The sequence below is a fragment of the Malus domestica genome, chromosome 15 (assembly GCF_042453785.1).
Source record: "Malus domestica chromosome 15, GDT2T_hap1".
Taxonomy (NCBI): Eukaryota; Viridiplantae; Streptophyta; class Magnoliopsida; order Rosales; family Rosaceae; genus Malus; species Malus domestica.
The window spans coordinates 50215106-50242510 of record NC_091675.1 but is presented as its reverse complement, the minus strand read 5'-3'; the positions used below and the strand labels follow the sequence as shown (position 1 = coordinate 50242510).

The 27405-nt window shown below is 36.6% G+C and overlaps 3 protein-coding genes across 26 annotated transcripts; all 3 read left to right on the top strand.

Annotated features, from left to right (window-relative positions):
* Window positions 1-441: 441 nt before the first annotated feature.
* On the top strand, window positions 442-19986 carry LOC114821763 (pentatricopeptide repeat-containing protein At3g13880-like). Of its 24 annotated transcripts, none has more exons than XM_070814569.1 (13): window positions 5649-5744; window positions 6883-6934; window positions 7435-7500; window positions 8544-8737; window positions 8839-8899; window positions 10384-10495; window positions 11494-11607; window positions 12481-12633; window positions 13513-15462; window positions 16357-17329; window positions 17891-18079; window positions 18906-19021; window positions 19101-19986. In XM_070814569.1, the coding sequence occupies exons 9-10, from the start codon at window positions 13694-13696 to the stop codon at window positions 16805-16807; spliced, it is 2220 nt and encodes a 739-aa protein (XP_070670670.1). In that variant the 5' UTR covers window positions 5649-5744; window positions 6883-6934; window positions 7435-7500; window positions 8544-8737; window positions 8839-8899; window positions 10384-10495; window positions 11494-11607; window positions 12481-12633; window positions 13513-13693; the 3' UTR covers window positions 16808-17329; window positions 17891-18079; window positions 18906-19021; window positions 19101-19986. The 24 variants fall into 24 exon arrangements, with proteins under 24 accessions (XP_070670673.1, XP_070670672.1, XP_070670671.1 ...); XM_070814568.1 differs by having other exon boundaries at window positions 17847-18079; XM_070814552.1 differs by adding an exon at window positions 9272-9318 and having other exon boundaries at window positions 17847-18079; window positions 18906-19986.
* LOC114821430 (agamous-like MADS-box protein AGL86) lies at window positions 19051-19646 on the top strand. Its single transcript, XM_029093531.1, has 2 exons — window positions 19051-19287; window positions 19371-19646. Exons 1-2 carry the CDS (start codon window positions 19051-19053, stop codon window positions 19644-19646), a joined length of 513 nt encoding a protein of 170 aa, XP_028949364.1.
* On the top strand, window positions 19524-27191 carry LOC139192441 (uncharacterized). Its single transcript, XM_070814573.1, has 3 exons — window positions 19524-19660; window positions 22983-23049; window positions 25614-27191. The coding sequence occupies exons 2-3, from the start codon at window positions 22994-22996 to the stop codon at window positions 26938-26940; spliced, it is 1383 nt and encodes a 460-aa protein (XP_070670674.1). The 5' UTR covers window positions 19524-19660; window positions 22983-22993; the 3' UTR covers window positions 26941-27191.
* The last annotated feature ends 214 nt before the right edge of the window (window positions 27192-27405 follow it).

The following is a 27405-nucleotide window of genomic DNA, read 5'->3' as shown; positions in this document are numbered from 1 at the left end:
CTTTTTACCAATGATTTCGGAATTGGAAAGCGCACCTGAAAGATATCATCAAAATGAAATTGCTTTGTAAGGAATGAAACTAAGAATCCATTGTGTTTATAGGAACATAACAATGTTCCTGAAAGATATCGTCATGATGAAATTCTTTTGTAAGGAATGACAGTCCAATGCCCATTCTGTTAATAGGAAGACAACAACTTTATATAATAACACGAACAGTGAACCAGCAGTCCATAGAGGGATCACTAAACACAACCACCACAATGGGCAGGCAATACAAACATTGAACAGAAGACCAATAAAATACAGCCAAAAAAACAACCTGGACCATAAAAAAATACACAATGGGCCTAGGAAACACTCCTACAGTGTAACCTTGAGTTTTGGTTGATTTGGATGAAATTGTAACCATTTTGTTTTGGGTTGGTTCTGATCCTGTACTAGGTTTTCCTCGCTGAGAGGATATTTTTGCATTTTGGTTTCGGCGTTGATCAATCGCAAATTTGGCAGTGTCTATGGCGGTCCTCTTATTTTTTGGGTAAATCTCTTTCCGCCAAAAACAATTTCCTTGCTATTTTTAGTACTTCGTTCTCCTTCTTCTTCTTTATTATTATATACCTTCTGTTTATTTATCATGTTTGTAAGATTGGTTTATCATTTATGCATGTTTTTATACAATTGTTGCATATTTCATCTATATTTTACATATGTATATGCTTCACTTTTATCAAGTACGTACTTGAGAGATTGGTAGCTTAATTTTTGGGTGAGTTTTTGTCATCGTTTTTTTGTACGTCTGGGAACCCGTTGATAAGTGTTAGATTAAGTGTGTTTGTAATTTTTTGGAACAAATCAGAGGAATGATTGGAGTTTGGGTAAATTTGATGTTAGGTTAAAATTTCTTTGTAATTTTAGTCTGATGTGCATTACCCATTTAGAAATCACGCTTGAGCAGCTATTTTGCAAAGTACCAAACCAGGGGAAGAAGAGCACTAACACTTTGTTTAGGTAGAACCGTTTGTTTTGGCCAAAATCAAAAGGAAAAAAAATACTTTTAACCAAATGGTGTGTTTTCTTTCTTCTTTGTCCATTTTGCCTAAATCATTTAACCAGAACATGACAATTTCACTGAAAAAATCCCATTTCCCTACTTTTAAATGAATTAAGCATGCCATTTTAACACCTCCTATAAAATAATTATGTAAACCAACTAAAAATCCGACTTTTTTCCTACTTTTGAATGAATGAAGCATGCAATTTAAATTTTGTCCATGTGGTCTAAACTATTGAATCAAAACATGACAATTTCATTGCAAAAACCCCATTTTTTCCCACTTTTGAGTGAATTGAGCATAACATTTTAAGGCTTTGCATAAAAGATTATATGAGCCAGCTAAGAATCCTATTGTTTTTCTACTTTTTCAATGAATCAAACATGTCATTTCAAATTAGTAGCTCAATTTTCTTTCTGCTGTTACAACGAGTGGCTTAAGTGCCCCATTTTTCTCTACTTTCGAATGAATTGAGCATAGCATTTTAAGGCTTTGTATAAAAGATTATATAAGCCAACTAAGAATCCTTTTTTTTCCTACTTTTTCAATGAATCAAATATGTTATTTCAAATTAGCACCTCAATCTTCTTTCTGCTGTTACAATTAGTGGGTTAAGTGATGTTACAGATTTGTTTATGTTTCTGTTGAGATTTTATCTTTTTTTTCTTTGGAATTGTCTGCGGATCAATATCAGCGTAGAAAAATCTCTACGGCGTGTGAATTCGGATTAGAATTCTTCGGCACTTAGCTGATTTTTGTCTATCAAATTGATCGGCCATTCTATATATTTGTAAGTGGTTTTGCCTTTGTATAAAAGATTATATAAGCCAACTAAGAATCCTTTTTTTTTCTACTTTTTCAATGAATCAAACATGTCATTTCAAATTAGTACCTCCATTTTCTTTATGCTGTTAAAATTAGTGGCTTAAGTGATGTTACAGATGTGTTTATGTTTTTGTGTACATAGACAAACCCGTTCATGCAAAGTTTATGTTACTAATTTGTTTCAACATCTCAACATTCGTTCATTTGATTTAAATATTCTTCTATAACATGTTAAAACTTTATTTTTTCAGTACCTTATCACAAAATAATTCCACCTTGGACAAATTACAAGGTATGCTACAATCTATGCTTTCATAAATTACATTCAAATTGATTCACTTAAGAATGCATTGAAACATGTTTAGTTTCATGTCCGCAGCATCGCGCGGGTACCATTACTAGTTGATCCTATTTCTCATAGCTTCAGAGGTTGAAGCCAATAACAACATATTAATTAATATAGTACGCTACAGATGGATTCAAATGGTTAGTTTCAGTCAATCATAAAATGGGACATTTCATAGATGTTGTTCTGTAACTTTAATTTTTTTTTTTTTTTTTTTTTGTCTTTTCAGCGCATGTTACTAGTTTCTTGTGTGGTTATTAATGCCACAGCGACACGCCAACAAGCTACACTTATGTTTACACTTCACACCACATAAGTTGCGGGTCTGACAAGCCAATTAAATATGTCCATGTAAATTCTCTCTACACCTCCAAAAGTAACATAAAATGAGACGACTCACACTAGAAGTAAAAGTCAAAGACATCCAGCAAAATTCCACAAATGAACCCAGTCGGAACGACTCATTCAAAATAGCACCAAGCTAATCAGAAAACATGACGTGATGGAAACCACCCAATGTATTGTCACTAATAAAGAACATTTAACGGAATGCATACCTTGTCAAAAGTGAAACAACGAAAGCCATCCATGTAATCAATAACCATCCATATGACGTCACAAGGAATACCCTTCTCTCGAAATGTTCTTGTAATCTGCAAGTGCCGGTCAATGATCATGCAAATTGATCACATGCGGCTATAGAAATTTGTACTAACTATATGTGTCAAAGAATTTACATAACTATGATGTAAAACTGGTGAGATTCTAGTTGTCAAGCTCATTTACATGTTGTCCGTATCACCAGAAACAATTGATGGCATAGTATTTGAAACTGTATTTGACGAAACATGTAACCAACAAGAGAAAGTGAGAGAAAACTAAGCATGGATGATAGCCTAAGGAAGAGAGAGAGAGAGAGAGAGAGAGAGAGAGAGAGAGAGAGAGAGAGAGAGAGAGTGTGAGTTTTAACTTGAGATATTTTTTATGAACTTACGTCTTGAACTTTCTTATCAGTCCCTAGTGAGACCACTTTGGAATTGGTATGCCTAGTGAGAATTGGTATTTATGTAACCAACGGCATTGATGATAGCCTAAGGACCACTTTGGGGGCATAAATACAGTCCCTAGTGAGAAAATAAGCAACAATAAAAACAAATACACTAAAATTAAAAAGAATTATCAAAAGAAATCACATAACATATAGCTTCTGTCATATACCTGTGTTCTCTTCAAAATCCACCGCATTTAGTACTTATTGTTGTAGGCATAACTTATTGTTGTATGCCTACTTGAGATATTGTTGCTTATTTTCTCACTAGGGAATTGGTATTTATGAACTTACGTCTTGATAATTTTTATTGTTGCTTATTTTCTCACTAGGGACTGTATTTCTGCCCCCTGAGTTTGACATAACTTCCAAATGAGAACTACAAGCATTGCATATGATAGTTAGGCATACCAATTCCTCGGACAAGCTTCTGGAAGGTTGACTTCGGCAGTGACGTCGTGTAGAGGTCGGAGGTCGGCAAGGTTGTCTGGGATCGGCTTGTATGACTTCAATCTCCTGATGGTTTGCTGATGTAGATATAGACGCAATATGTCTTGGCGTTGACTTTGTTGATGTATCATGGCTTGGTTCGTTGGATACATGCGGCATAGTCTTCATGGATCGTCGTTGGGACTCAACGATGGACGAAAACACAACAAGTACTTCGAATATGCTCAACAAGAACTCCTAACTATGTCTCACTTGTGGCGTAGTGAAGTGAGGTGAGTTTTGGAACGATTCGAAGATTTCACAACTAAGGTCATATCGTGAACCTCCAAGATATTGCGATATCCCGAACGGTAAAGACATAACCATTTGAGAATTTTTCCTTGTGCGGGTTTGATAAGTAACCAGCGTCAGCATAACAAACAAGGCAAACATCATTCCGAGGATCAAGGGGGTTGGATCCGCTCGAGATGCGTTGAGATTTTCCCTCGTAGTACCTTCAGGGTACGTCTTTAATACCAATTCAGTGGTTGCGTGTAGGCGCGGTGCTGCATCTTTACCAAGATCAACAGCGAAGGAGATGTCCTGTCTAAATACAATGAGCTAAGTACAACGAAGCGCAAAGTTGAACTTTAGATATGGAATTTCGGATTCCATAACCTTTTCAAGGGTCTCATTTGCATATAACTTATGGACGATCAAAGGTATACTCAAAGGTGACACATTCGAGGTGTAGGGGTTCATGCATAATGGGGAATGTTTTCATGCTTCAAGGTCGTTTCAAATATCTTACTTTATTTTAAGCGTACTTGATTGGCAGAAAACAACAAAAGCCTTTGAATTTGTAGAAGATCTTTCTCGGAAAGCCGGAATTGTATCTCCAATGCATTGTATCACGTTCAACAAAGAAAAATTAAATTGAATCAATAACATTTAGATCAATTCAATAAAACAATTAATTAATCATAAAAAGAATAATTAAAACGTAATACTCTCCTGATTGAAGAATAAACTTTCTTTAGCGCAGCGTCAAGAGCGTGCTGATAAGGTGTTGTAGGCATAATTTAAACAATTATGGAGGCCATAGAGAGAGAAAGGTGCGGCAATAGTAGAGAAGAAGAGAGAGATGTGTAATTGTGGGGTGTGTGTTATTCCACCCCATTGTGCCTTTATTTATAGTAGTAGGGAAGGTTAATTCATTACCCTTTAGGATTACAATATTTAATAGGTAATCTACTCCTAATAGGAATATAAGATACATATCTACTAAGATTTACACAATCACATTCCTATTCTAATAGGGACTGCAACACTTATATTATTAAATTTAGTACTTAAAGGGTGCGGTTGTTGCACCGGACTGTCTCGGACTGGACTAGTTGTAGGGACTAAGTTGGACTGGCTTAGACTAGACTAAGCTGGACTAGCTTAGTGAAGCGTTTGATGCAGTGTTGGACTAAGAAGCAGGATAATGAAGAAAAAAAAGAAAAAAAAAATAACCGATGATATATAACAAAATATTAATGTTATTTGCTTCAATCCAACAAAAAGTAGCAGATCCGCAATAAAAAAATCGAGGAACAAAGCTAAACATAAGCAATTCTTGGAAACGAAATTGAGAAAACAAAGAAACAATTCCAGAAAATATAACAGTTGACTCTGAGCCACTTATCCTTTACATTCCCAATTCTTGTGTTGCCTTGGGAGTGTAAGGAAGGAACAGAGGTTCTCTGCCTTTCATTGCAATCCCATTTTTGGCTACAAATCCCTACATACTAATTCACTCCAAGTTTCAAATTATACATATACTAAAACCCAACACAAAATACACTGTTCATTAACAGTGTTCTTCCATTTTCACCCCTGCTTTTTTTTTGTTATTTCAACTTTGCCCTTCCTTCTTATATGTCGACCCAGCTTTTCTATAGATGCTTCTCGACTTCTGCTCTCCCCGTCTCCCTCCTTGCCTCTCTTCTCTGCACCAAGCACCTCGATTTAGGGCTTCACCATTTCTCTTCGAATCAAGGTCTCTATTTCTCTCCCTATTTTGTGCTCCTCATTCTATTTTCGTATTTTTATGCTAAAGTTTCCAATTGCTTGATTAAATCGTTAATTAATCTTTTTTTTTCCAAGAAATATTTGGGAAATCCGTCCAGAAAAGGATCGAATCGCATTAATTAGCTAATTTTCCATCTCATCTGATTGTAAATTGGTTTAATTGAACTTTAATTTCATTGTTCAAAGTTCCTAGCTTTCGGTTTCGTGGGAAAATTTCCTATTTAGTTGAAAAATAGGCATTCATTGGTGATCTGGGTTCGGAGCAGATCTGGGTTCCATTGTTTGGTAGCCGAGTTTGGAGAAACAGAGTCTTGGGTTTTGGGAAGAGAGAGAGAGAGGAAGAGGTGGTGGTGTCCATTGTTTGGTAGCCGAGTTTGGAGAAACAGAGAGTCTTGGGTTTTGGGAAGAGAGAGAGAGGAAGAGGTGGTGGTGTGGGAGAGGGAGCGAGGAGAAAAGGGGTATATATGGTGAGAGATTAGGATTAAATTTTGCTTGGAAAATTTGAATTATGTGGACCGAACCCACCTCCTTTTTGTGTAATGTTTGCTGCGGCAACCATATCTCTGTTCTTGACCCAATGCAAGAAGTCAGTAACTTGACCATGAAACCTCCTTTTTTTGCATTATTTGCTGCGGAAACCATATCTCTGTTCTTGACCCAATGCAAGAAGTCAGTAACTTGACCATGACTTGCAGGATGTTTTCATGTGTTATTTTGTTTCCGCTTATGATCTTCAGTAAAGAGGTCGCACTTGGTGCGATGGCAAGTGCCTTCGCCCATGAGCGGTAGGTCTCGGGTTCGAGACTTGGGAGCAGCCTCTCCATAAAATGGGGGTAAGGCTAGCCGACATTCACCTCTCCCAGACCTTGCGTAAAGCGGGAGCCTTGTGCACTGGGTACGACCTTTTTTTTTTATGATCTTCAGTAGATACCCCATGGGTGAAATTTTTGGCTTCCCAAACTGCCAGAAGAGTCAACTCCCTCTTGGGTTAATGCTTTATTCTTCATGCGATTTTTCAATGCTTTTTTATATGGCCCACTAAGTCTGTGACGCTGAAGTTTTAAGCCCCAAATGATTATTTTCTTGCATGAAATTTCTGTCTGCAGGTTTTATGAAGGTGTTGTTTCTTCTTACGACCCTGCCAAAAAGAAACACTTGGTGAGTTGGATTTATGGTCATTGGTCTTCAGGCTATATTGTATGTTTTCTTTTGCGTATCACAAAGATGAAATGTTAGATCGAAGATCTTCCACTACTAGAGTCCTTGAGTTCTAGACATGATCTGAGTATATGTATTTGATCCTCGGTTGTTCACGGCATAACTTGCTGAGTGCTTTTGTAGTTTAGCTATACTAATAAGAAGTGTCATTGCAAGTGTGAGATTGTTTTCTCTTTGTGATATACTGATTTCCTAAATTGTTGGTTCAAATATGTGTAATGGTTCATTATGGCTCGCATATGTTGTTCTTCGATTAGTAGTCAGGGTTGTTAATTTCTCTGCTTTTTTGGTTTGATTCTGTTAATATTTTTGGGTTTTTGGTTGGTTTGATCTGGGTTTTCGAAGTAAGTTCTGCATGTTTGTTGCCGCACAAGGTTTTGATTATCCATTTTTTTTATGGCTTTTGTTAGTATCTCATGTGCTTTTGTTTTTTATTTCAGAAATTTATTGCCCATTTTGGATTCGCTTTGAACTTGGTTGAGACCGATCTAATCCAGCGTTTCCAGGTGAGTTTTGCATGTTTCTCAACGTATATGGTTTCAATTTTTTGTTCCGGTAATAGAAACTATGTCCTTTGACTCTGCTTACATGCTTTTTAACATGGAGAGAAATTGAATTTGTATTTTAGAATTAGTGTTCTTTTTGATGTCCAACAGTCTGGAAATAGTTTTTCGAATTGTAGTTTAGAATTAGTGATCTTGATTCAGAACTTGAAACTCAAAGGATAAGAAACCTCTATTTTCTGTATAGATATATTTCCAAAATATTTTTAACACCTGTAGCAACGCTTGGGCACTTTTTCTAGTTTTAATCTAAAAATTAACGAAACTTCATCCAATTAACAAAACCCAGAATCCCCATTTATGGCTACGAATCCCTACATAACCAAAAGGGGAAATTGCAAAATAACCCATAATCCACTCCAAGTTTCATATTTTAATCCCATAAATTAACGAAATTTCATCCAAATCAACAAAATCCAAAATAACTAGAAGCAAAATAACCAGAATCTAGAATAACTAGAACCCATAACCCAATTCCAAAAAACAAGTAATTAGACGCAAAAATGGAGATGATGATCAAGTTAGAGAGAGGGATGAGAGAGAGATGAACAGGAAAGTGAACAATGGACGCATGGGCGATGAGGACGTTGGACCGTCTAGGGGTTTTCTTTGCTTTCTCAAATGAGAAGTTGAGCCGGACGAGGACGCATCGAGCAGGAAGAGGACCAAGTCGAGTAGTACAGGGACGCAATCAAGCAAGACAAGGATGCGAGCAACGATGGTCGTAGCAGTCCGCTGGTTTTCGGAGTGCCTCGCTAAGACCGTTTAGCGATGGATTTAGTCGTGGCGAGTCCCCCCTTATCCCATTAAAATTAGTCCCTCCAGCTAACAAACAATAGACTACACTAATCTTTAATCTAGTCTAGTCCAATGAGGGCTAGTGAGGCCAAACAAACATCCCCAAAAAGAATTATCAAAAGAAATCACATAACATATAACTTCTGTCACTTCTGCTGATTCTCAGCTTAAGTTTCTGTATTGCACAGTGAAATGACAATTTTACCCGTGTTGTGCGCGTGTTGATCATCGCGTAATGGGAAGGAGGATGCAAAAGCGAAGCCACATCTCTCTCTCTCTCTCTCTTTCTCAAAGGTTCCTCTCTTCTTCTTCCTCTGATCTGAAACCAATCACAGTCAGATTCTCTCTTCCAACACCCTCCTAAAACCTTTTGTTCTACCAGGCAAGTCATTATTATTTAATTTTCCCGATAATTTTATGCTAATTTGGCCTGTTTCCCGTCCTGATTCTAGGGTTTTCCATTTGTTTCCGCTGCTTTCACAGATCTCTTTTCTATCATTCTGGAACTTGCTCTTCGCTCTCACTTCTGTTTCTTCTCTCAAAGGTGAAAACTTTACACGTTCATTTGGATTTCTATGTGAGTTTCGGTTCTGGGTTATCATTATTTACTTGGTTTCTGCTTTTTAGAGTAATAGTCGTTGATTTGTGCTTTTATTTTGGCTGTGATCCTTTTTTTTTCATGTTTGTTTTTCTTATGATGCAGTTTTTGTTTGTATTTTGGTTCATTTTTGTATCAATGCAGTCTCAAATTTCTCCTTTTAGCCTCCTTTTTTTTTTCTGTAATAAGAAGGATGTGGGAAAAGGCTTTGTTGTTGTTGTTGTAAGAAGGATGTGGGAATTCTTCTTTCTTTTGATATTTGTTGTTGTGGGTTTTTTTTTTCTGTTTCTGTTTTCTTATTGCACCTATACATGTTAGATTGTAGCGTTTTGAAGCTGCTTGCGGAAATCTTTCCCAAGTCTCCTGTGAGTATAATACTATCTTGAATCCTTTAATGTTATGACACTGTTGACACATGTTGTGAATGGCAGATAGTAGTTGGTAATTTGGCTGCTTGATCATGTGCCTTGGTTTGGGTATTGGTGAACAAAAGTCAGACTTTCCGTTTCAATTGTTTATCGGTTTTCTCATTCTTGAAGATTATTCCTTAATTTTAGATTGGAACTAATGGAGTTACTAAAAAAAGTTGGTTCTGATGCTTGAAAGGGATTTCCTTTGAACTCTTTATATTTTCATTTCTCTTTTAATTATTAAATCTAGATGGAGCCTAGATATCACCCTTAGTTTCTCAATGGTTCTTCGTTGTATATCTGTGGGACATTTATGCCCATGATACATGGTCTCTGTTCGTGTGTGTGTGTGTGTGTTATCAATCTATGAACTAAGACTGTCAATTATACACATAAAGTCTAAATGACTATGATGTTATCAGATTGAGAATCTAGCAATTACGTGATTGTTTGGAAAAAGAATATTGTTCTATCTGTACATAAGGTTTAGAATACCTGGACCCAAGAACTCAATTAAGAACATGTAACTTTCTGAGCACGTTGTTACATCTCAAACAGGGAGCGAATTGACCTCGAGCACATATTTCATAAGAACATGTAACTTTCTGAGAACTTATTTTTTGTCTTGGTCTTGCTGATTCCGGTTGCGGCTGGACCCTTTAAAACGTTGATATCACTGTAGATCAATTTTGTCAAGCCTAGGCTCAATTTTTTCCGGCTTCGTTCTGATCATTGCGTTACTGTTCAGGAGATTCAGTTGTCAAGGTTCAAAGCGAAAAAACTCTTTTACAGATGGATTTCCTTGCTTTAACCCATTATTTTTGTGTTTCTGGATGTTGGTTTTTCTTATTTTATTTATTGTTTTATTAATTTTGGTTATGTGATTTGTGATTTTTGTCCTTCCTTTTTCTTGAATTTTGAGGTTTTTTTTTTTTTTTTTTCTGTTGTTTTAAGGGTTTTTTTTTCCTCTACTGAATTTAGAGTTGGCTAAATTTTGTTGATTTCTTTTTATCTCTGTAGGAAATTTTAGCGTTGTGGTCGCATCACCCTTAAGACTGTGCGTGGCATCTGTGTGCCCATCAAAGGGTTTATAAACAACCAAAGGATTATTGAAAACGGGCTTCCGTCTGAGGTGGTGGTGGATATTTCCCAATATTACTTTTCTTTGCTGATTTGGGTTGATATTATCAATGTGATTTTCTTTTAAATGTTTTGACTATGAATTTAGTTTTGAATTTTGTGTTTGCCTGGATATGTTCGAAAATATATGCATTTGAGAATCTTGGGGAATCACAAATATTGTAGGTACTGAATTTTGTCAACTATCTTTTAATTCGGATTAATGGTAGGATATTCATACTTTGTAGAATTAATTAGTGCTAAGAGTGATTCATAAGTATTTAACCCAACAAAAAACTTTGTTTTTTGTGCAAATGCATGTGTTTCCTTCTTAAGAGTATACAACTATAGATAGATCTCAAAGACAAACGGACAGATAGGCTCTGAATTAACCAAGATACATACATCTAATACGTGCAATAGATATATAAAAATGGTACCACACACATATATATATATCAAGAAAAGTGTGTGTGTGTGTGTGTGTGTATTGTAAGAAATGTGAAATTATACATAGGTAAGTTAATTATTAAGAAAATTAAGGAAGAATAATTTTACCAGAAGTAGAGGTTGTATTTGGAGTAGTCGTGGTCTTTTGATAGCCATGGAAACCTCCTGATTGTTCCATTGTATTTTCCTGCCTGAGAAGACACGAGTGATTTGGTTGATTGCATAGGATTTGTGCATATTAAAACTGCACATGTATAATCTCTTTTTATATTGCCTTCAACTAATGAAAAATGATGGTTATCTTCATTAATTCGAGGAGATAGCAACTGTTTGTCGTTGATTCAACATGACATTGGTTTCTCCTCAACTAATGGCTGTCTTTTTTTTTTTTATACTTTTATGTTTGTCTTTTTTGTTAACAAATTTATATTACCTTCAACTAATGTAAAATGGTACTTATCTTTGTTAATTCAAGAAGGTAACAACTGTTTGTCATTCATTCAAGCTAACATTAGTATAGATTATAGTAAAATGAAGTTTGAAAAATATAAGTTTTTTCAGGATATGCAAAAACTACGAAAAATATAAAGGTCGTACCCAGTGCACAAGGCTCCCGCTTTACGCAGGGTCTGGAAGAGGTGAATGTCGGCTAGCCTTACCCCCATTTATGGAGAGGTGAATAAAAAAATTTTATTCAAATTCTTGGTGGAACAAATTGTGTTTTGCTGTGGAATCACCAATCTATATGTTTTTAGTTATTTTTATAATGCTTGAATTATGCTTTATAACTTTTCATAGGGTTTTTCTGCACTGAATTGGATAAATGGTTGATGGGTTTGGTGCCATATTTATTAAAAAATGAAAAACGGGGACAGGGGAGCAGAACACAATTATATATAGCATTGCTTAATTTTCTTTCAAATCAAAGATGTGCCAACGGTGTTGAGAACAATGGCTAATTTAAGTTGATTGATTGATAGGTTTGGTTCCGTACTTATTGGGGGAAGCCAATAGAGAAAAAAAATTTGTTAGGAAAAGTGGTCCATTTGAACATGGGAATTGGGAAAGTAGAATTGGAAGGGGAAGTGCGGTAAAGGAAAGAACTCCATTATTTTCTTTTCACGAATAAGCTCTTTCCGATTTTCATTCCTCATGCACTGAGAACGCTGTAAATTGATTGAGGTTAATGTAATTCATTGGATAACATTGTTTATAGTTGAATTAAACTTTGTGTCTTTCAGTAAGTTTCTATCATTTGAACCAAGTGAAAAAAGAAGTTAAATTGAAATAGGCAGAGAGAGAAAAATTAGAACTTAAACCTGTGATATTTATAAATGTGAACATTAAAACCAATCATGGTGCAAAAAATAAGGGTGTTGGTCTTTCTCAGTAATAGAGCTTTGTAAATATTTATATTTCAGTTTGAAAATGTATCGATTACTTTATATTGGTTCTCTCCCTAATTGATTATAGTAGGCACAATTGAAATAATCTATGCAGTTGTCAATGATATTTTCTTTTTACTAACATGCGTTTTCTTTTTAATAGTATACGAACATAAAAAAACTCTCCAAACTTTCAAAGAAAGCAGCAAGATCTTTAAAAAAATTGCAAGAGACAAACTCTGCAGAGTTTGAAAATCACTGTGAGCGCAGTCATTCAGCTGCTTGGGCTTCTTTCCTCCTCCAACAAAATATCTAGGTATTTTTCCACATTTTACCCTTCTCAGATTCAATCTTTCAGACGTTTTTATTTTCGAGCTTTGAATTTTATGTGAGGTTGAGAATTGGGAATAATTCTGTAGTGTTATAAATTATCGTTAATTACTTCGGGTTTAGAGGAAGGGAGAATGAAAAAACTGAGAGAAATGGAAGAAGAAATGTAGTTGAGAGAAAGCAAAGAAAATGGCTGGGTCTTTTACTTGGGTTTTTGTTTGGGGTTTACATTTTAAACAACAAAAATCAATTTGGCGAGTATTGCTCCCTACTTGCGTGCTCTCTTATTTATGATTTTATATAGCTTAAAATTTTTATTTGACAATTGAGGTTCTTTTAATTATGATTGGCTATGTGACGGTAACTGTGGTGGTATAATGAAATTTTAATTGTGCTATCAATTTTAATAGTAAATCAATTTAATTTCTTTGGTTATAAAGTTTATAGTCTGGAATTTAATAGTTTTTTATTTTGTTTTAGTGTCACTTTTGTTCTTACTGTGAAATATTGGTTGGTGTTTTTAAATTATTGTACTTTTTTTGGTCCTTTTTTTTCTAGGCTGACTAATGCATGTGTCCAAAAGTAAGGTTTTATGGTTATTATGCTTTTCAAATTTATCATTGGTGTAAAATTTTAAAGCTTTAAAATTATCTTTATCAGGCCTGATTTAGGCTATAAATTCAGAGGCTTTTCAATAGCCCAGTTTGCAACATGGAATTCATAGGCTTTTCATTTTTCGCTTTGATTAACATGTGTGCCTGCCTTCTCAGTTCAAAACTGGGTTACATATCATTTTACACCATATTCTCATGTTTTTTTATGCATTTTTACGTCCAGTAGTTTTAACACCCGCAACAACGCGCAGGCACCATTGTTAGTTTTCGGGCTAAAAAGAAGTCCTTTCGAGTTTGGACTTTGGACCATGGGTCGAGAAGAGAAGGCTAAATTTGAAAAGCTTTGCAGAGCGGCTGATTGAAAAGCATGGGAAAGAAGACGACGGCCGTCGCCATGTCGTCGTAGAACCGCAATAGCTGTCGACTTGAATCATGTTGCTCCATAAATCAGGGCCCCCAAAACCTGAGTGTCCTCTTTCCATTCAACTTTTCTACCCTCTGGTTTCCAATGGTCAAGTAAAAGAACCCAGTAAGTTGCCTCAACCCGCACCTACTCCACAGCAGTGCTCTCAACTTTGCCATCCCAACTATTCTCTCGACAATGTTGCCTATACAAAACTTGTCCAACACGCTACCAAAACTGGGTCTTCGCTCCACGGCAAACTTGCCCACGCCCACATCATCAAAACCTCCTTTAAGCCCTGTATGTTTTTACTCAACAATCTTCTCACCATGTATTCCAGGCTCGGAGAATTCGACAGTGCACGCCACCTGTTCGATAGAATGCCTAAGCGGAATCTCATTTCGTACAACTCCTTGATTTCTGGATATAACGAGGTGGGTCTGTTTGATAAGGCCATGGGTGTTTTTAACGAAGCAAAAATGGCTGGTTTAAAACTTGATAGGTTTACTTATGCAGGTGCTTTGAGTGTGTGTGGTCAAACCGGTGATTTTGAGCTGGGTAAGCTGGTTCATGGATTGATAGTCGTCAACGCGTTGGGCTCAGAAGTTGTTCTGACCAATTCTCTTATTGATATGTACTCCAAGTGTGGCCGAGTTGATCATGCTAGGAATTTGTTTCAGAGTTCGGATAACTTGGACCTTGTCTCATGGAATTCCTTGATTGCTTGCTATGCTCGAATTGGTGCTAACGAGGAAACATTGACCACTCTAGTGAAAATGCATCAGTGTGGGTTGAGCTTGAATACCTATACACTGGGGAGTGCCCTCAAGGCGTGTGGCAAAATTCTTGACAATTCAGGACTATTTGGGAAAATACTTCATGGATACAATGTCAAACTGGGGTTGGACTTAGATGTTGCAGTAGGAACGGCATTGCTTGATATGTATGCAAAGACTTGTGGCTTAGGTGAGGCGATACAAATATTCAAATTCATGCCTTACCGCAATGTTGTTTTGTATAATGCCATGATTGCGGGGTTCCTCCAAATAGAGACCTTTTCTTATGGACATGCAAATGAAGTGTTTAATCTTCTATCAGAGATGCAAAGGCTAGGAATCAAGCCATCAACATTTACTTTCTCAATCATATTGAGAGCTTGTAAATCGGTTGAAGCTCTTGAGTACGGGAAACAAGTTCACACTCAAGTCTACAAGTATGACCTACAGGGAGATGAATTCATTGGAAGTGGGCTTATTGATGTCTATTGTTCTTTGGGTTTATCCAATTATGCGTTGAGATGCTTTAACTTAACTCCTAGGCTAGATATTGTCTCGTGGACATCCATGGTTGCAGGTTATATCCAAAATGGGGAAATTGAAAGTGCATTTGATTTATTTTATAGACTCCTGGAATCTGGAATGAAGCCTGATGAATTCATAATATCAAGCATGCTGGGTGCGTGTGCTGATTTGGCTGCAGCAAGATCTGGAGAGCAGATCCAAGGATATGCTGTAAAAGCTGGATTTGGGAAATTCACTGTTGTTCAAAATTCACAGATATGCATGTATGCAAAAGCTGGAGATATTGATTCTGCTAATTTTTCCTTTACAGAGATAGAGAATCCTGATGTGGTTTCCTGGTCCGTGATGATATGTAGCAAAGCACAACATGGATGTGCAAATGAAGCCTTGAATCTTTTTGAGTTGATGAAGACTTGTGGAATTGCACCCAACCACATCACTTTCCTTGGAGTTCTGACTGCATGCAGTCATGGAGGGCTAGTAGAAGAAGGTTTACGGTAGGTTATAGAAACTGAAAATTTAAATTTCATTGCTTTTGTTTGATTTGAAATAAAAATCGTAAAGATAAGGAAACAAGATTAAATAACTCCATTTTCCTTCTCAAAGTTTCTGGGAAAAATATGTGAAATAAGATACGAAGTATGTATATTTGTAAGAATTTCCTTACGTATTCTTCAAGGAACCAAATACAGTAACATAAACAATTTCCCTCCGTTTTCCTTCTTCACACATCTCTTGTTCTTTCTTTTAGCTCAAATCTTTTTGAAAGTGAAACAAACTTCATCTTATGCTTCTCACTCCTTGTTTTTGTTCACAATTCACCAATGGTTAATATTCTGCTCTTCAGTTTTTTCAGTAAGTAATTTTCGTGAATTTGGGACTTGGTTGGGAAAGTAAGAGGTGATAAGTTGCAGGGAACTGAAATTAACAATAGCGTAGGTAAACCATCTAAGAAGTCATGAAGGGAAGAAAGCGTGGAGCATTTAGATGTAATGAGGAAAATGTATTGTTTTGTAGTGTTGAACTGCTGGGAATCAATTTATAATTGAATAGGAATCATTTGGAGAGGTATGCCATTAGAAATTTATTTTGTGGTTTCTAGGTCATCATGTGACTTTGGAAGAGACTCTAAGAAAAGACTTAGAGTACATGGATCTAACGAAAGACATGGCACATAACTGAGCGGAATGGCTTTCTAGGATTCATACAGCCGACCCCACTTAGTGGGAAAAGGCTTTGTTGTTGTTGTTGTTGTTTTGTTTCTAGGTCATCATGTCAGGCCTTTTCAATTGCAACCCAATATTTGGTTTGTAAAAATGAACACTTGTGAATGCACTTTAAATGCTCACTTCCAGGGTGTGTTAATTTCTTGACTCTTCTTGTTAATGCAGATATTTTGAAACAATGAAGAAAGATTATGGCATGTCAACCAATGTAGAGCACTGTGCCTGCGTTGTTGATCTCCTAGGTCGTGCAGGAAGGCTAGCAGATGCTGAGAAGTTCATTTTCAACTCATCTTTTGAGGATAATCCAGTTATGTGGCGAGCCTTGTTGAGTGCTTGCAGGGTTTATATGGACACTGTTGCTGCAAAACGTGTTGCAGAAAAACTAATTGATCTTGAACCTCAAGCTGCTGCATCATATGTTCTTCTGTACAACATTTACAATGATGCTGCGATAGAGTTACCGGCCAAAAGAATTAGGGAACTGATGAAAAATCGAGGAGTTAAGAAGGAACCTGGTCTAAGTTGGATAGAGGTAGGAAACAAAGTTCATTCTTTTGTTAGTGGCGATCGGTCTCACCAAATGGTTCAATTAATATATACTCGGTTGGTTGCGTAAGATACAGAAAATAGATTGTATTGTTGGTAAGTTGATTACTTCTGAACTGTAACTTAAGGACAGCAAAGTGAACTACCACAGTAAAAGTTAGCTGTAACTTTTGGAATTATCAGCTTGCCACCATCAGCTCCAATTAGGGTGATGAAGAATTTGAGAGTCTGCTGTGATTGTCATACAACAATGAAGCTCTTCTCTGAGGTGGAAAAAAGAGAAATAATCCTAAGAGATCCTATTCGTTTTCATCATTTCAGAGATGGTGCTTGTTCTTGTAGAGATTATTGGTAGCTGCATTGTGTATGTAATATGTATTGAGAATTGAGATTATTACCTGGATACCTGGATAAATGCTCTCTTGCGGAAGTACAAGAGTCCTTCGGTCAAAACTCAAAGACACAGAATAAATGGATCCTATTTGGAAGAAGGTACATGGGACGAAGCTAAAACAGATTTGGAAACATCGTATGGGAAACTAATTTGGATTCATCGGTACACAAATATGTCAAAGGAGCATGGTATATTTAGGTATAATTTATTGATCTCAATGATTTAAATTTAGTTTAATGGAAAGTGCGACAAAGTTATTTGCCTTGGCTCAGTTTGTTTCGATAGAAAATAGTACGCTAAAAAGTCATGAGTAGACTTTTAACTTTATATTTATTTTAACATATCAACAAGTTCTTAGTTTTTCCAGGAAATATTTGTCTAGAAAAAAGTATGAGACTATATAATTTGTTCATTATGTTGAATTGAGACCATTACTAGACCACAATAAGACAAAACCGTGGAATAAGAAAATCCCTAAATGCTTTGAAATTGTTTCCTTGTTTGTTCCCCCCCCCCCCCGCCCCCCCTAATAGAAACATATTTCCTTAAATCTTTACAGATTTGATTTTTTAGCTTTCCTTCATCTGTTATATGCTTTCATCTAGTTTCCTTTTCTAGCACTTTCATTTATTACTGGAAATGCTAGGTAGAGAAGCAATTGATTGATTGCTTGGTAGAGAAGCATTTGACCTTGGAACAGTATCATCTGTGGCAGGTTTCTTCTCCTAAATGTGTCAGTTTTTGTTCTTCCTCGTTCAGATTACACAACTTTACTCAAAAGTCCTAAACTGGAGATGGTGTTTTCCTTAAGATGCCAGATCAGTTGCAATTCCTCCTATGGGATTATGATTGTTAAAAGGAAGGTCCATATTGTTTATGATGGAGACGCTTGTTGGAGATTGATCTTCAAGCCAAGCAATTGACCTCAGAAACTTATCTATATTTCAGGTAACTTTTATTGGCTAAGATAGTTCTCTGTTTACTCTGGACTTTTAACTGAAATCTTTGATTATTATTAGGATCATCTACTTTTATTAATTTTTTTATTAGCAAAGGGTTGGAAATTCACTTCTTTTATTAATTTTTTTTATTTGTTGATTCTTAGAGTTCTATTATTATTAGGATCAACTACAGAAAACTCCCCAAACTCTTGGATCGTTTCCAAGGTACTCCTTCACATTTTCAAACTTATACCCGAAATAAAATAACAACAACAACAACAACAAAGCCTTTTCCCACTAAGTGGGGTCGGCTACCCGAAATAAAATAAAACCTAATAAAATAAAACCTACAAATTGATCCTTCCATTAACTAGCCTGTTAGTAAGTCTTTTTAGTGTCTGTGTGGACGCTGTGAATCCCACGTTTTACGCTTATGTGGACTCTAAATCTGTGCCACTTGGAAAAAGATATTATAATATGCATAAGCCTTTGAAAAGAAAATGAACACCATGCATTAGAAGAGCAAAAGAAAATAACAATGAAAAGCAAAACAAACAAAACAAAATCTCTCTTTCTCGGATGCAAAACCAGCATGTAAAACTTGTAAGAACTACCACCACTAGTGCGAGTATCATGTATTCTACAAATGCACTAGGTCATGCAAATAATCTTAGTCGTATGTTGAATATCCTTTTAGAAGGTTGTTTACTCTTAAATGAAATACAAACGTCATTTTCCAACTGAATTTGGTTGACAAATTAAATGCTGAAAATCTTGTTTAGTAATCCTATTCAATTATATACCATACTTACTCTTTTCCCGACCAATTATAGGTGATACCTATATCCTTGAAGATGCTACAGTTAAGAGCAATATTACGGTTGAGTTGACTCCTTGCAGCCACCGAAGTACTTCCCTATATAACCATCTCATGTGCAACTTCCGGAAGGTACCTGCTGCTTCTTTGTATTCCCAAGCATGGCTAAAAATACGACTAAGCATGAATTGATTTCTCATGAACCAAGCAGGAGAGCAACCTTAAAAAAGAGGAAGGCTAGTTTCTTCAGAAAGCTGAATGAGATCACAACTTCATGCGGGGTTATTGCATGTGCTGTTATTTACAATACTTCTGATACCAAGGCGGATGTGTGGCCTTCCCATAGGAAGCATTTTATGTACTCGAAAAATTCAAGAATTTACCTGAAGAAAGGCAAGGTAAGTTCATGGTGGATCAAGAATCCTTTCTTAAGAACAATATATCCAAGCTGAACAGACAATTGGAAAAAGCGAAATTTAAGAATCAAGAACTTGATGAGAAGCTGCTTTTGATTGAATACCTGAAACTGGAAGGTAAGAATTTTCTTGATCCTGGTCGTCTTGAAAGTTTGATCGGACTTGATCATCAATTGGATAAAAGAATTGATTTCACTACTAAGCGGATTGAGTTCTTCGAGGGTGTGGGGCGCAACCAAGTTGATGCGGGAGTTGATTCTGATGAGATGGTGGCTATTTTGGTGTCTGGAGGTGTAGTAATTCAACCAATTCAAAATAAACTTTGTGAGCAGAGAGCATAGTATTGATGATACAGGTAATCCTATAAACCTTTAGCATTGTCCCAAATGTACTTTTATTTTCGTTTATCTGAATAAACGTAGTTTTCATCTTTCAGTTATGCTCATAGCAATGGTGTTTTAGGTCAAGATAATTTTCGCTTTGATGTGTAATTTAAACATGATTATGACTCTTTGAACGGCTTACAAGGGAAAATCACTCGTAAGATTACACAGTATGCCGATGTTCATTCTGAAGCTTAGTTGCCTTCTATGGAAGAACTAACGGCTTCAAATGATTGAAGGCTAGTCCTTTCTTGTAGGCATATTTTAACAGTAGAAGGTTCACTGAGAAGGTACATAATCTTTGATGTTTGCATTCTTTACACATGAGCCAATTTTTTGGTTCAGTAAAACAAGCATTCTTTTGGTCAATGACACATCTCAACATCTTTTATTTGGTTACTAAACGGGATCGACCCAAGAATGATTCTAAATGAGAGTAAGCCTTGACGTTACGAACATGTTGCTCCTTTGTGAAATATGTTGAAACAGCCCATTTGCAAAAGTGAAACAACCTATTTGCAAAAGTGAAGTAAGACTGCCTACAATAGACGTTACCCAACCCTCGCAATGTGGAGAGCCTTGTTAGTTTAGGGTGTTGATTCATTCACACGCAGTCTGTGTTAGTATCTTGACTAAAGGATCCGATACCCTCGTCCAGGCGAAAACGAAAGGAGAAACACAGAAGATGTAGCCAGCGTTTGTTGTTTGAACTAAATTCTATACTTGTGATTATATTTGCATGTGATCTAATATCCTAATGGATATAGTGTTGGCCTTCTACCTATTTGTTTCGTGTTCGAAACTCTCTTATCCTATAATAGTTTTGAACATTCTCATTCCCTTTAATAATAATAAATAAATAAAAACATTAGCTAATACACAAAAATGGTTAATTACACTAACACCTCTTGAGGTTTATTGTTTTTTAACAAAACCCCCTCAGGTTTGAAACATTACAATAAAACCCCTTCATGTTTTAATTCACCTTCACATCCACCACTTAAGGACCCCTTAAGTACGAAATTAACCTTGTAGTTAATTACATAAAAATAAAAATTTATAGATAAATAAATCACATTCAAAAAATTACATTTAAACATTAAAAGGAAAAAAACAAAAGAAATCCTTTTGTAAGATTTATCAATGTGAAAAATTGGCATCTGATTTCTCCAGAGGCTATTGATTGGCTATTGATTTTCTAGATAAGCTTCTTCGATATGATCACCAAAAGCCTTACAGCAAAACAAGCAATGGCTATGCATGTTATTGAATCCTTCGGTAAAAAAGACATTGTATATATGCCCATTTGTCCTTGGGTGGAGCATGTGAACACAAAGAGATCAACAGAGGAAAATATTTTCGTAGCTTAGGATGTTCGCTGCATCCCTTGTTTTCAAAGTTTTAATGCTGATATTCTTTCTTTGAAAAGAGAGGGAGGGTGGGGTGGGTGCAGGCTAAGAAATTGGAAGGGAAGAAGAGATGCGATGATATATGATGCATGCATTTAGGGTGCTGGCTAAGAAATTGATAGGGAGGAAGGGATTCATTGAATATAAGATATGCATCTAGGGTTTTTTTTTTAATGTTTTAATATAATTTTCTTATTTTGATTTTTGTCCTATTTATTTATAATAGTTTTTATTTTTAAATAATTAACTACAAGGGTGATTTCATCCTTAAGGGGTGGGGGTGGATGTGAAAGTGAATTAAAACATAAAGGGGTGTTAGTGTAATGTTTCAAACCTGAGGGGGCTTTGTGAAAAAACGATAAACCTCAAGGGGTGTTAGTGTGATTAACCCTACACAAAAATTTTATATTCTTCTTTCATATTATAAGCTTGTGTTCTTATGCTAAATTCTCCAATAGTCATTGTGACGACTCGTCCCTAATTTTACGTTTTTATTAATTTTAAAAGCATGGATTTACGAAAATGTCCTAGAGGCAAGGACTTTGACTTCCGTTGACCATTGTTTAGAGGAACGTATGACTTATTCTTTTAGCGTATCCTCGTAGTACTCGTTGGTACGAACGCATAGGCGAAAGCCGTTTGCAATTCCTGATTATAACGGTATAGTTACGGACATTTGAAATTGGTTATTTAAAGTTAGTTAAATAAATTGAACTCCCATCTTGTGGGAAAGAAGCCAATCAGCTTTCAGTAAGGAAATAAGGAACCAATCATATTATTTCTTTTGAGGACCAATCAGAAAAGTGGAAAGAAAAAAAAGGGCCAATCAAGGAGAGGGAGAGAAGCTCCCAGCTTCTCCTTCCCGTTGACCCACACAACCCAGTTCGACCACCCACTTTCCAAGGCCGATTCCGGCCAACTCCGGTGGAGTTTTTTGACGCCACCACCACCATCTTGAAAATCTCATTCCCTTCTACAAAACCCACCCAAGAACCACCTTGATTAACCACGGTATGTGGCGCTTTGAGGCCACGAAAGTTGACGAAAATCAACAGTGTTCCGGTCACTCTTTTGAAATTTTCGGCGAATCAGCAAAGCGATGGCTGATGCCACCACTTGGGCTTTGTAGCCCATCATCCCAGGAGCAAATCCTGACCAGCCTTGACCTCGTTGGACCACCGTAGACGACTAATTGACGCCAGGAAGCTTTAGGCACCCACCGGCTTTGTGGGAAAAATTGATCATCTTCCGTCCACTTTTGGCCTTGGCCACATGTATGAAAGTTTTTCCTCTCTTTGAGATCTTTATTTATGTGAAATTTGAGAATTTTTAGAAATAGTGAAATTTTCTGGCGAATTGTGGCGGCTAGCCACTGCGTGTGGAGGCGCGTGGGCCGAGACCCCACCTGACCATCTTAGGCTAATTTGGATGCCCCGATTCCATATTTAACATCCACACCGTTCGCTCGTCTTGGATCCAAGTTAGGTGCCAGCCTGTCGGGTAGATTGCATTAGGCAATCCGACTTGTATGTGACCCGTGCCTTCTGCACCAGCTTCACGTGATCGTAGTACTAGAGCGCATTTATTACACCCAGCCTGTCAGGTAGAATTACCTTAGGTAGTTCCGACTTGTGTGCTAGCATAGATTGATGAGCACTTAGCTATAATTGATTATCTCATGATTATATTACTGTGGCATTCGATATATCATGTCTTGGCATATTACTGGTTATAGTGTTGTTGTATTATTGTTTACATACTTACGTAGTATGTTTCAAGGAAACTATACTTGTTTTACAGCAATGGGTTAATATGTTCGAAAATAAAGGTTTTCTTCCAAGCATTGTTTTGCTGACCCACTCAACTTTGTTTTTCGCCCCTCCAGGTTTTGTAGCTATGCTTACGTGTAAACGAGGATGCTGGCAAATCTCAGGAGATGGTTATCTTCAGTGGTATAATCCTCACCCTAATTACTGTACTGTTCTTATGCTCTGACATCACGTGTGAAAGGGGTTCAATCTTTCTCACCCGTGCACTCTCTTGATTAGGCACCTTTAGGCTTAAATTATTCATATTCTATTTCCACTACACTACACTTTATGGTTTCGTCACCCTTCAGGTGTCGGCCATCACAACTCGACTCGGGTTCCAAGTAGACATTCTAGGTCGGGGTGTGTCAGTCATAATATAATTAGAAATACAATATATGAATGCTATTTTATAATTAAATCCACTTTAGTTGTCGCTATTGATGTTGGCTGGTGATTGTTGATGCAAATTTCGTACATGATTAAATTGACGAAATTTCACCTACAAAACAAGAATCATCATTAGCCTAATTGACGGACACCTAAGAAAAAAGGGGAAGGGTGTCCGCGAAAAGATTTTTGATGCCTACTTCAGAAAGAGATAGTTTAATAGAAACTATGAACTTGAGAGAGTTTTGAGTAGTAAGTGGCGATAAATGTTTTTCTTGTTTGACTTGACTATTTATAAACTAAAAACCTAACAGACAACCGGGACAGAATGTTACAGGCCATACTAGGCAGATTTTATCATTTTACTAAAGACACTTGTGGTTAGGGGTCATCGAATTTTGGGTTAGGTTGAGGGAGGGGTGCGGCGGTGGAGTTGAATGGGAATATATATATATATAGCATCGCTTGGTATGGTTGAATCCAGTCTCTGTAATGGACCTATCCATTTTGATTGCTTTCCAGATCTCACCATAAGTCTATCCGACCCACACATGCTAAAAGCACTTACACTAAATATCAAAACTTCAGGATATAAAGTCCTTGAAGGAACACAGCCTTTGGCCTTAATTTACAGAATTTATTATAAAGTCACTGGCACAAATATGAACTTTCAGGCTTTAACCAAAAGTCCGAAGGATCATACTCTCTTGATCCAAACCAATCAAGAGAATGCCAACATTAAAATACCTAGAACCATTAGGTGGTCAGAAATCAATCTTCCTTCAGATTGGTGTCTGATAAATGAAAGTCGGCCGGTAGCCATCCAAAACAGTCTCGTCAATTTAGACAACATAGAACAATACTTTGACAGAACGGTTAAAATTAATTTTGATCGTCCTGCCAGAAAGTCTTGCGACTCTAATAGATCACTTAAATCTTTTGCTTCCAGTAGGAATTCTTTCTCTGGATCTATGCCAAACGATAGGCAAGGTCGTGACCAAGAATTAATCAATTCTTTAGCTAATAGGAAATTAAAATCAGTAGATACAGGCTCATTGGTCACCCATCAAGAATTAATAAATGACCTTTTAAATTTTAAACTTCAATCACTTGAGACAAACGCCCAAGTAGTCCAGCCTACTTACCATACCCCATCCATTCCTAATAAGGAAGAACAAATATCCCCAACTGCTTCTGACTTTGATGCAGAACCAGTACATCACCAACTATTGGTATTAACCAGACAAGAACCTTTTAAATATGATCGTAAAAAACTCTGTAGAGACATAGAAGCCTTAGAAAATGTCTCTCGGCGAAACTTCTTCAGGAGTAAGTACACTACTAAAGAAAAACTAAAAATCCATAAGGCATGGAAAGATTTCATGCAAACTAACAGACTTGAAATATTTTTCTTCGACTTCGTTGAGAACCATTATGAGTCTGAAAAACAAGTACAGGTAATAACCAAAGAAAATTGGCTTAAAGAAGACAAGACAATTGTCTCCTCCAGTCACCCGCCAAAAGAAACTATTCTTATTAGTACTGCGAATACACAAATCCTAGCATCACCGTTCAAACTTCCAAAGGAAGATGCAGGTGTCAAACCTGTCATTGAACAAAACAATTTTACCAACCAAAGCCTACATACCATAGGAAAACAGTTGGATAAAATTGAAACAAAAATTGACAATTTGTCGATCAAACCTCTTAGTAAAGAAATACCCTTAACCAGTTTTAGGGAGTCACCCTCTTTAAAAACCTCAACATCTATTAAGATAGAACAAATGCTCAATAAGCTAGAAAAAGATAAATCAGTTCGTGTGATTAATAACCCACATGATTCTGAAACACCTTCCTCCACTCAGGGTTCAGAAGATGAAAGTGTTATTTCCATCCATCAAATGGAAAAAGCCTTTCAGAATCTTGAAGTAAAACGTCTTAACGTCAAAAGAACTAATCCTACATCCTTAACCAAAAACTGGTATCCCAGGCCAACACCTCCTGATCTTCAGTTTGAAGAAAGGAATTTCCACTCCCAATTCACTGTCTCTTCTGATAAACTCTATGAATGGAATATAGATGGTTTATCAGAACAAGAGTTATTAAACAAACTCCAACATATCTCCATGGTAGCAAATAGCTATATCAATAATCATGACCTTAGTCAGACTCAAATTGTAGACATCCTTGTCTTTGGATTCACCGAACAGATTTTTGCACGATGGCAAGTCATATTATCAATCTTTGATTTTGACATTGAATACATTAAAGGCAGCCATAACTGCATTCCAGATTTCCTAACCAGAGAATTTTTGCAGGGGAAGAATGTCTAATAAAAACACAACTTCTTCACAAGGCAGTAGCCAACAAAGGAGGCTTCCAGCCTCATTACCACCACCAAAACAGGAACCTATTCCCGGTTCCTCGGCCTTAGCCATTACCAATAGATTTACTCCATTAGGATCAACTCTAGGAAGTATCCGACCAAATTACCAAACAGCGTTAGTAAACCAGTATGATCCTTTCTCTTCTACCTACAGGCAATCGCCATCTCCCTCAGTAAGCTATACCAAAACATCCCCTTACGTTATTAAACCTTCCAAAGAGTATCTCTTCAGTATACCCCTCAACTACAAAAACCTGAAAACACCTGAGGTCATAGCCAAAAAGATGTTTCCAACCAATTCCCATTTTCAACCAAGTGAATTCCACAAAACCCTCAAATACTATACCACCATACTTAATGAGACTTCATCCATCACCATAAAACCAATTTTCGATAAAACCCCTGGTAACCAAAACAAAATCCTGTACCATTCCCTTACCATTAACAAATTCTTGATAGAATCAGAATGGGGAGTACCTCTCTTTCAACCCAAACCATTTAAAAGTAATACCTTTCCTAGCCACTCAAACCATTATACCTATTTTGATTACATTCAAGCTTGGACTAATATTTTCTTGCACCAATCAGAAGATTTTAGTCACTCATGGTTTATAACCTTTGATCGAAGTTTCAGATTGAATTTTCTTGCATGGTTCCCCAGATGGTGGTCAGATCATGGCCTTATCTCCGATCTCATGCCGGATGATTTCAAGCAAGTCTTATCAGGCATTTTCCAGAAGAAATTCGATAGAACACGTTTTGATGAAGGAATTCCTTTGTTCGCCCTATTCATGGCAAAGTACAAGGTCCCATGGATCCTCCGTTGGAACTACGAGATTGAATCCAATCAAGTCTTCCGACAAAGAATGATCAAGTGGTGGGACAAATTCAACCATCAGAAGATTATAGAAGTTGTGCTCAGAGACTTCCCAGCGGAAACCTCACCAATACCTGCAGTCGCAGCCCCATCTGCTGAAGCCCTACCTGAACCAACCAAGGAAGAAATTGAATCATTATCGGACATTAGTCATTCTTCCTCCCTAAAAGGCAAGGCCAAATCATCCAAATCTTCAAGCAGTTCGAAAAAGAAGAAGACTTCAAAGCTCAAGGCTCTAGCCAAAATCCTCATGAAAGAATTGCAAGAAGAAAATGAAGATAGTTCGGACTCCGACAATTCTTCAGACGCTTCATCCCAGTGCGCAGTAGCTACACAAGGAAATATTTTCCCTCCTGATTCTCAAGACCCTTACGAGTTTTGAGTTTTAGTTTAAAAATGTAATAGCTTGTATCCCAATAGGGAATTTGTAAATTGTTTGAATGTACTCCCAGTAGAATACTTTGTATTTTGTAAGTAGTCGCAGTAGTTGCAGTTGAAGACAAAGTTAGCCGCAAGTGAAAGCAGCAGTGGCAGCAATCATTTCGGACAAAACTACAGTAGCAAACCAGTTACTATTCATGAATAGTAAAATCACTTTTATGGAAATGAGAAACTCAAGATATTTGATTAGTATCATATTAGGGTTAATTGGGAATTGTAGATTCATAGAATCAATTATAAGAACATAAACAAATAAAACTAGGTTGAAAATATGTGTAGTATTCATGCTAAGATAATGAATTAAAATTAATCATGCTGATATTCGATTGAAAATATATTTATTGAAAATCAAAAGACTTACAAAAGTTTCGTCTACCGACGATTTTTAAGAACAGAATCGGGAGCT